This window comes from Rhinoraja longicauda, chromosome 3 (genome assembly GCF_053455715.1).
Source record: "Rhinoraja longicauda isolate Sanriku21f chromosome 3, sRhiLon1.1, whole genome shotgun sequence".
In the NCBI taxonomy this organism is placed as follows: Eukaryota; Metazoa; Chordata; class Chondrichthyes; order Rajiformes; family Arhynchobatidae; genus Rhinoraja; species Rhinoraja longicauda.
Window position 1 is genome coordinate 95552916 of NC_135955.1, and position 9562 is coordinate 95562477.

At 47.2% G+C, this 9562-nt stretch overlaps 1 protein-coding gene across 1 annotated transcript; it reads left to right on the plus strand.

The window, feature by feature from the left end:
- Window positions 1–3543: 3543 nt before the first annotated feature.
- Window positions 3544–8954, plus strand: helt (helt bHLH transcription factor). Its single transcript, XM_078397089.1, has 4 exons — window positions 3544–3570; window positions 3922–4026; window positions 4316–4412; window positions 8461–8954. Exons 1-4 carry the CDS (start codon window positions 3544–3546, stop codon window positions 8952–8954), a joined length of 723 nt encoding a protein of 240 aa, XP_078253215.1.
- Window positions 8955–9562: the final 608 nt, after the last annotated feature.

Sequence of the window (9562 nt, forward strand, 5' to 3'; positions counted from 1 at the left end):
TCTTCTCCCCTTAACCCTCGACACCCTTGTTAATCAAGAATTGGTCAATATCTGCCTTTTTTAAAAAAAACTCCTCACGACCCTCTCCGGAGCCAAAACACCCTTCCTCTGATCTGGGGCCCAAAAGTGCTCACAATATTCCAAATGCGGACTGACTGACTGACGTCTTACAAAGCCTTAACATTGCATCCCTGTTTTTAAAAAATATATTCTAGTCCTCTCGAAATAAATGCTGGCGTTGCATTCGCCTTCTTTACTACCGATTCCACTTGCAAATTAACATTGAGATTCCTGCACCTTCAATCCCAAATCCTTTTGCCCCCCCCCCCCCCCCCCCGATTTCAGAATGCTTTCCCCATTTAGAAAACCGTCTATACCTTTATTCCCACTACCAAAATGCTTGACTCCACTACGCTTTGAGTTCTATCCTAATCTTTGGGTACCATCTGAATTATCCATTAAGGAATGTGCTCATGTGGACGCGAATAAATGCATGAAAGGTTACCTTGCCTTCTCGCCCTGCGAGACGATGAATCAAATTTTCTGTTTTTTGATCGGGGTGATATAAAGACAATAGGTGCAGGAGGAGGCCATTCGGCCCTTCGAGTCAGCACCGCCATTCAATGTGATCATGGCTGATCATTCTCAATCAGTACCCCGTTCCTGCCTTCTCCCCATACCCCCTGACTTTATATATTTTACAACTGGCAGCAATCGTGTTATATTACTAAGGTTCTGCCCCGAGCCTAAAGTTCCAACCCTTAAAAATAGGACACCGGAACGCAAGTGGGGATGAACAGGAGGGGGTTTATGAATATTTGAAAAGTTTGAAAACAAATAAATGTGAACAGCGTCATTCGGTGTCACCCAGAAAGTTGGAAAGCCCTTCGCGAACGCCCAACATTGCACATAAAAGCATCTCTCAGACTCCGCGTGTCTCTCCATTTCACGATTTCCCCCAAATGCTGTGCAACGCGCTGACATAACAACATAAGAAACAAACTTCGCCACACTTTCTCCCTTCATACGCGATTTTAAGAAACATTGAAACACCCCATCAAAAGATGCAAAATCTTTCATTGATCCGATGATGCACTCATGCGCAAAATCTCCCAAATTGTGTTTAAAACTTTGCCTGTGGCCAACTAAAACTCAAATCTGTACCTCACAAAGTTTTCCCAAAAAAAAAGGCTTTGGATGAAATCAAGTCTTTTTTTAATTTTTAATCGCTCTGAAATCTTCATCAAAAGCAGGAGAACGGTTCATGGGGTGAATCACTTTCCACTACCCCCTCCGCCACCGAAGGTGCGATTTACATGAACCGTTCAGTGAAATGTAAACTGTTTTCTAAGTTGCTAGATTCTGAGCATTAACTGTAATTGTAAAGCCGGTGTTGCTCGAGTGACCTTACGTCTTTTTGTTTCACTCGAAGATTAATCCAAACAGGACAATTTCCCATTGAAATCTCATCTCAGAAGCCACTTCTTCCCGGCTAGACCGATTTGTCTTACAAAGTGATGCTGAGCATATTGTACCAGAGCACAAGGTCCCGAACAACACTCCCTGCACGTAACAAACCCATAGCACACAACCTTTCAACACGACATTTCGATTTATCTGACATCTCCCTACATCTTAATTTTAAACTTCGAAAGAAGTTGGTTTTTTTTTAAAAGACAAATTCTAAAAGTGGTCTCATCTGTGCCAGGCAACTTATATATTTATTGATGCCTTTTTTTAAATGTGTTTTGTAAACATACTTTCAGATTTTAGCCTTTCTTTCGCTGTATTGCGTGTTTTTTTTAAACCTATCCTTAATTTTTTATTTACTTTTGTTTATTTTGCTAAATCCCAAATAAGATAAAAAATGTGTGTCTTTCCCGTGACGGCCAAAAGTGCTTTTAAACCCAGACCATCGTTAATGTACCATCCTTCCTATCGTTTCTGAAGAAAAATAACATCTTGTAAAAGCTGCGTGCCTGCTTGCGATGAGAAACAATGCTCCTTTGACACTTTACAATTTATATGTATATTATTTAGCGAACGTGAAAAGCTACCCTTGCTATTTATTGCTAAAAAAACTCCTGCGCAAAAAAATGTTAGCGGGCTGTGTGTTAAAACCGACGCCACCAGTCTAAACAATCGCCAAGTAAAGTTTCCTTAAAAGGCCGAAAAGGGCAGCTTTGTTCCCATTTAACTTAGTCGCATGTTAAAATATTTTTGTTATGATAATATTGCAAAAAGCGAGATGCAAAGTAGCCTATCATTATCAAAGCGCTGTCTTTAGAATATGAGCGCCCTTGGTGCTTTCACTTGGCGCGTTTAAATGCACCAGTTTAAAGGCGATTGTGTCTTTCGCTCTAATGACATTTACCGGATCAGAACATGCTGTTAATTCGATCATCAAGCTTTGCCCTCTTGAACAATGCCGGGGTAATTTTTCCCAAAGTTTGTTAAATTGATCAAAATTAGGCAAATGAATGGGATCGCCAGGCTTTGGTGAAGTGCAGGTGACGCTGAATAATACACATTTACACCAGCTGCATTTTCCCTTTTATTATTTTCTCTTTTCTCTCTGTCTCTCTTCCCCCCCCCCCCCCCCCCCTCCACAATGCTTAAAGATCTCCCATTATTAAAATTTAGGCCAACGAAACTATTCATTCGTTTCAATGGACATTTTCTCCTAGGATAATAGGCTACAAATTGAGCTCACCAAATCGAATCCGGCGGTGGGCGAACCCGCGTGCCAAACAGTCTACTGGTCTGGTTTAGCAGCGAGCAATCTTCGTGTGCCAGCCCATTGCTCACACACCTGCCGAGGTCTCCAATAAATAATGAGTGGAAACAAAAAGCTTGCCATCTCCCATAAAATGGTCGTGTGAGAACAAACGGGAGCATTCCCTTCCCCTTGAACTTGGCGGAACAGCCTATTAAAGGCTTACTTAATTACTTTAATGACGCCGGACATGCTTTGGAGGCTGGGAAACGCTGGTTTTTTTTTCTTTTTCTTTCTATAGTTTTGCAAACAGGCGAAAATGGAAAGGGAGAGGAGGGGAGGCAGAGAGAGAGAGAGAGAGATGGAGGGGGGGAGGAGGAGGAGGAGGGCAGGAACGATTGAGTTTGTTTCTTCCTTGTCTGGTGCGCACTGCGCTCTGATGGATTGGGAGAGACACTAGTCTTTAGTTCACGTTTCCCGCCGTTTTATTACCATGCAAATCATTTTCGAAAGACCATCGCGTGTCTTTTGAAGGGCCACGTGGATTAACAAAGCCCGGGACTGGCCCTTTCTCACCTTTCTCACCTTTCTCACCTCGGCCACCTTATTCCCCAGTGACCCCCCTGGCTCTCTCTAATCCGGAGGAATAATTTCAGGCAATGAATGCACCGCTCCCCTTAATGATGGCTTTATAAAGGAGCCACTTTCAGGCAGGGAGGAGCATAGTCGAGTTTTATTCCGCTGCAGAGAGCAGGCGGGTAGGGAAAGCGTTGGCTGCTGCGAGGCGAAACTGCTTTGATTGCCCAGTTTATCCCATGTATCGGTCGATGTCGTCCAAAACGAAAGAGCGCAAGGTAAGGGAACCCTTCAAGTTTATAAATCCATGCTTTCTCACCGCCCTGGTCTTACGGGTCAGGTTTTTTTTTACACTGTGAATTACAATACAGTCCAGCATGAATTTACTTAGGCCGTGATAATTTCACTGATTATATTTTCAGCACTTTTTGTGGAAGTTAATATTGGAAGTTAATTTGTGCCAAAGAGTGCAGTAGATATATCCATCCACTCGCGTCGTGAAAAGGGGGGAATCTCGAACGGAATTGTACCCATCTGCCGAATGTCCTTTATTCCCCCCCCCCCCTCCCCTCCCACAACTCCCACAACCTTTTTTACATCCAACCCCCCTTTTTTCATTTGGTTTCTAGACGGCTCCAGTGTCCCACAAAGTGATCGAGAAAAGACGCAGGGATCGGATCAATCGTTGTCTGAACGAACTGGGCAAAACCGTCCCCATGGCTTTAGCAAAGCAGGTACTTGTTTTTTAAAGTCTAGTCAATGTTAATTCTAATGCTTTATTCACAAAATGCTGGAGTAACTCAGCAGGTCAGGCAACATCTCGGGAGAGAAGGAATGGGTGACGTTTCGAGTCGAGACCCTTCTTCAGACTGAGTTACTCCAGCATTTTGTGAATAAATCGATTTGTACCAGCATCTGCAGTTATCTTCTTATACTACCTAATTCTAATGCTGTTGACCACACACCACTCCGGCCGGTTAACTGACCCCCGCGGTTAATATATTCTGTGATGTCTGATTTCAGGGCACCGGGAAACTGGAAAAGGCGGAGATTCTGGAGATGACTGTTCAATATTTGAGGGCACTGCACACGACTGATTTCTCTAGAGGACGAGAGAAAGGTACGGGCTCAATATTCTTTTCGGAACACCTAGCACTTTCATTTCGGCGCTAATTCGGACTTCCCTGGAGGGAAGGAATGGGTGACGTTCAGAAGAAGGGTCTCGACCCGAAACGTCACCCATTCCTTCTCTCTCCTGAGATGCTGCCTGACCCGCTGAGTTACTCCAGCATTTTGTGTCTACCTTCGATTTAAACCAGCATCTGCAGTTTTTTTTACCCCCCTCCCCCCCCCCTTACACTTGAATTTCAGTAACCCGTTGTTAAGATACTCGTTACCACCTGAGCGCAAATCTTAGGGGAGAGAAATCCTCGCAAAGTGTGTATGGGTTTTTTTGTTGTAAACGCTGTCTTAGTTGAAATGTACGCTGAGATCTGGGTTTTGGAATCCGGATTGTGACGTCCGAGGATAGACACAAAGTGTTGGAGTAACTCAGCGGGACAGGCAGCATCTCTGGAGGGGAGGAATGTCGGACGTTCGGAAGAAGAAGGAATGGTCTCGACCCGAATCGTCACCCATTCCTTCTCTCCACAGATGCTGCCCTGTCCCGCTGAGTTACTCCAGCATTTTGTGTCCATCTTCGGCGTAAACTAGCATCTGCAGTTCCTTCCTACGCATTTCGACTGCGTGGGACTTCGTACTCCACTTTATTCGCCAGAAGGGAATAAAACTACACCGTGGCCATTACGCGCCTTTAGCACAAGGAAAACACTGACGGAATAACTTCTCAGACACAACTGTTGGCATCATCCACGCATTCGGGAACATTAGCGCTTTGAGCATGTGATAAGGCGCTATATAAAATAAATGGATTATTATTATTATTATTATTTTAGGGCAGAGACAGACAAATGCATCAAACTCGCACAGTCCGCGCTCGTGGATTCGCGCCGGGGGATGAATTCTTGCTATTGAGGGCGTGCAGCGTAGGTTTACTAGGTTAATTCCCCGAATGGCGGGACTGTCATATGTTGAAAGACTGGAGCGACTAGGCTTGTATACACTGGAATTTAGAAGGATGAGAGGAGATCTTATCGAAACGTATGATTATTAAGGGGTTGAACACGTTAGAGGCAGGAAACATGTTCCCAATGTTGGGGGAGTCCAGAACCAGGGGGCCACAGTTTAAGAATAAGGGGTAGGCCATTTAGAACGGAGATCAGGAAAAACTTTTTCAGTCAGAGAGTTGTGAATCTGTGGAATTCTCTACCTCAGAAGGCAGTGGAGGCCAATTCTCTGAATGCATTCATGAGAGAGCTAGAGAGAGCTCTTAAGGATAGCGGAGTCAGGGGGTATGGGGAGAAGGCAGGAACGGGGTACTGATTGTGAATGATCAGCAATGATCACATTGAATGGCGGTGCTGGCTCGGAGGGCCGAATGGCCTCCTCCTGCATCTATTGTCTATTGATCGGGGATGGAATTGAAGTATTTTTAAAATCCGAGTTTCGCGTTTTGCAAATGCGGAATATTCCCATTGATGTATCCATCTTTAGTTTAGTTTAGAGATACAGCGCGCAAACAGGCCCTTCGGCCCACCGAGTCTGCACTGACCCACGCACACCTACACACACACACGCGAGGGATAATTTACAATTATACCAAGCCACGTCACCCATTCCTGCTCTCCTGAGATGCTGCCTGACCTGCTGAGTTACTCCAGCATTTTGTGAAATAGAAGCCAATCTTCGGAGTGACCCAGCCTTTAATTGCCAATTCTCTGAATGCATTCAAGAGAGAGCTAGATAGAGCTCTTAAGGATAGCGGAGTCAGGGGGTATGGGGAGAAGGCAGGAACGGGGTACTGATTGAGAATGATCAGCCATGATCACATTGAATGGTGGTGCTGGCTCGAAGGGCCGAATGGCCTCCTCCTGCACCTATTGTCTATTGTCTATTTATAATAAGCACATTATTGATCGCGATTAGGTTAAATTTATTTAGGTTTATGTATTTTATTGTCACACGTACATAAGATTTAATTGTAAGAGTTGTCATAAGATTTAATAGGAACCCCGAGGGGCAACTCTTTTTGTTACACAGAGGGTGGTGGGTGTATGGAACGAGCTGCCAGAGGAGGTAGTTGAGGCTATAACAATATTTGAAATATATTTGAACAGGTACATGGATAGGACAGATTTAGTGGGATATGGGCCAAATACAGGCAGGTGGGACTAGTGTAGATGGGACACGATGGGCGGTGGGGCAAGTTGGGCCGAAGGGCCTGTTTCCACGCCGCTTGACTCTATGACGATGTACGGTGAAAAAGCTTTGTTTTGTTTGATGTCAAATCAGATACTGCTGTACGAAAAATCCCAGACCGCCAAACTCAAGTAGGAATGGTACAGCCAACTGAAAGATACAGGGTGCAGAATGTTGTGAAGATAGACACAGAGTGCTGGAGAAACTCAGCGGGGTCAGGCAGCATCTTTGGAGAACATGGATAGGTGACGTTTCACAGAGTGTTGGAGTAACTCAGCGGGTCAGGCAGCATCTCTGGAGAACATGGATAGGTGGCGTTTCACAGAGTGCTGGAGTAACTCTGGGGGAGAGATGGGCGATGTTTCGGGTCGAGACCCTTTTTTCAGCATCGTAGCGCAACAGTTCCATGGATATAGCGCACTGTCTAACACACATTAAGACTTTAACGCAAGGTTTTCTAGTTTAGCTTTTGTTTAGTTCGGAGATACAGCGCGTAAAAAGAGACCCTTTGGCTCGCCCGGGTCCGCGCCGACCAGCGACATTAACACTATCCCACGCACACCGTAGGGACGATTTACATTTACGCCAAGCCGAGGAGTTTGTAGGTCTTTGGAGTGTGGGGGGGGGGGGGGAAGCGGCGCGCCCGGAGAAAACCCACGCAGGTCAAACTCCGTACAGACAGCTCCCGCGGTCAGGATTGAACCCGGGTCTCTGGCGCTGTAAGGCAGCAGCTCTACCGGGTGAGCCCGGGTAGTAAGGGATGGGTGAGGTTTCGGGCAGGGACACTTTTTCCCCCCTCTCAACATTGCAGCTTTAACACGCGTTAAAAGTTTAACCAAAAGGCTCTCTAATTTCACTGGGGTTTTTATAAGAGGAGACAAGTGGGTCCAAATCTCTACTGACCCTGCGGGCCCGGCAACCCACTCCAACTGACGAAGCCCGTTGCCGGGCGGGGAGTGTCTCCCGGGGCCGTGAGCGGGTGAGGAGAGGGGTGGGGGGGGGGGGGGGGGGGGGGGACATGGAAGGGGAGAGGGCGCCGCTCACCTCGGCCGCCAGCGCCGCACCCAGAGCGAGCCGTGAACGCACGCAAAGCCTCTCCTGCATCAGTGTTCACTGGGGTTTGAGAGGACATGTGCCCTTCTTCCTCAGATGCACCGGTCGGGACGCGAAACTTTCCCTGTCCGTGTCCTCCAGAGATTTCAAGAACGAGTTAGATTTAGCTCTTAAGGTTAAAGGAATCACGGAATATGTGTCAGAACGCGTTGTTATTTTGATGTTGTTAATAGACAATAGGTGCAGGAGGAGGCCGTTCGGCCCTTCGAGCCAGCACCGCCATTCAATGTGATCATGGCTGATCATTCTCAATCAGTACCCCGTTCCTGCCTTCTCCCCATACCCCCTGACTCCGCTATCCTTAAGAGCTCTATCCAGCTCTCTCTTGAATGCATTCAGAGAATTGGCCTCCACTGCCTTCTGAGGCAGAGAATTCCACAGATTCGCAACTCTCTGACTGAAAAAGTTGTTCCTCATCTCAGTTCTAAATGGCCTACCCCTTATTCTTAAACTGTGGCCCCTTGTTCTGGACTCCCCCCAACATTGGGAACATGTTTCCTGCCTCTAACGTGTCCAATCCCTTAATAATCTTATATGTTTCGATAAGATCCCCTCTCATCCTTCTAAATCCCAGTGTATACAAGCTCCAGTCTTTCAACATATGATAGTCCCGCCATTCCGGGAATTAACTTGTAAACCTACGCTGCACGCCCTCAATAGAAATCTCCTCTCGTCCTTCTAAATTCCAGTGTATACTTTTGTTGTTGTTGTTATGTTGTTGTCGTTGTTTGTTGCAGGAGAACTCCTGGCAGAGTTTGCCAACTATTTCCACGCCGGCTACCACGAGTGCATGCAGAACCTGGTTCACTATCTGACCACGGTGGAACGGATGGAGACCAAGGACATCAAGTACGCCAGGATCCTCGCCTTCTTACAGTCCAAGTCTCGCCGCTGTTCCGACCCCATCTTCGGGCCGCTTTCCGCCCACGACGCGGAATACTCGTATCAGCTTCACCCGGTCCCGGAGTTCTCCAATTCGCGCTTGAACGAGTCCCTCCTCCAGCAAGGCTCCGGCGTGGGTCGGACGCAAGGAATGCACTGGCACGGATCGGCTCGGAGCCCAGGGCTCCCATTCATCCCCGGGCCCGCCCTGCCCGTGGCAAACCCAGGCCACCAACACAACTTTCTCCACTCCGTCCAAGGCCTCGATCGCCACTACATCAACTTGATCGGACACTCGCACCCAAACACGTTCGGCCTTCATCACAACCCACAGCACGCCAACTTATAGAGGAAATGTGCGCCTGGGGAGGGTGCTGTCGGGGAACTGCAGGTGCTGGTCTAGACCAAAGATAGACACATAAAAGCTAGACTAACTCAGCGGGTCAGGCAGCATCTCTGGGGGGAAAAGGGAATAGGTGACGCTTCGGTTTATTCACAAAATGCTGGAGTAACTCAGCAGGTCAGGCAGCATCTCGGGAGAGAAGGACCCTTCTTAAGGGTCTCCACCCGAAACGTCACCCATTCCTTCTCTCCCGAGATGCTGCCCGACCTGCTGAGTTACTCCAGCATTTTGTGAATAAACCGATTTGTACCAGCATCTGCAGTTATTTTCTTATACTACAGGTGACGTTTCGGGGTCGGGACCTGAAGAATTGGCCCAATCCGAAACTTCACCCATCCACGTTCTTCATAAGTTTATAATTCATCGGAGTAGAATTGGGCCTTCAAGTCTACTCCGCCATTCAATCGTGGCTGATTTGCCTTTCCCCCCTCAACCCGTTCCCCTGCCTTCTCCCCGTAACCCCTGACACCCGCACTAATTCGGTACTTCCCCAGAGATGCTGCCTGACCCGCTGAGTTACTCCAGCACTCTGTGAAACGTCGCCCATTCCTTCT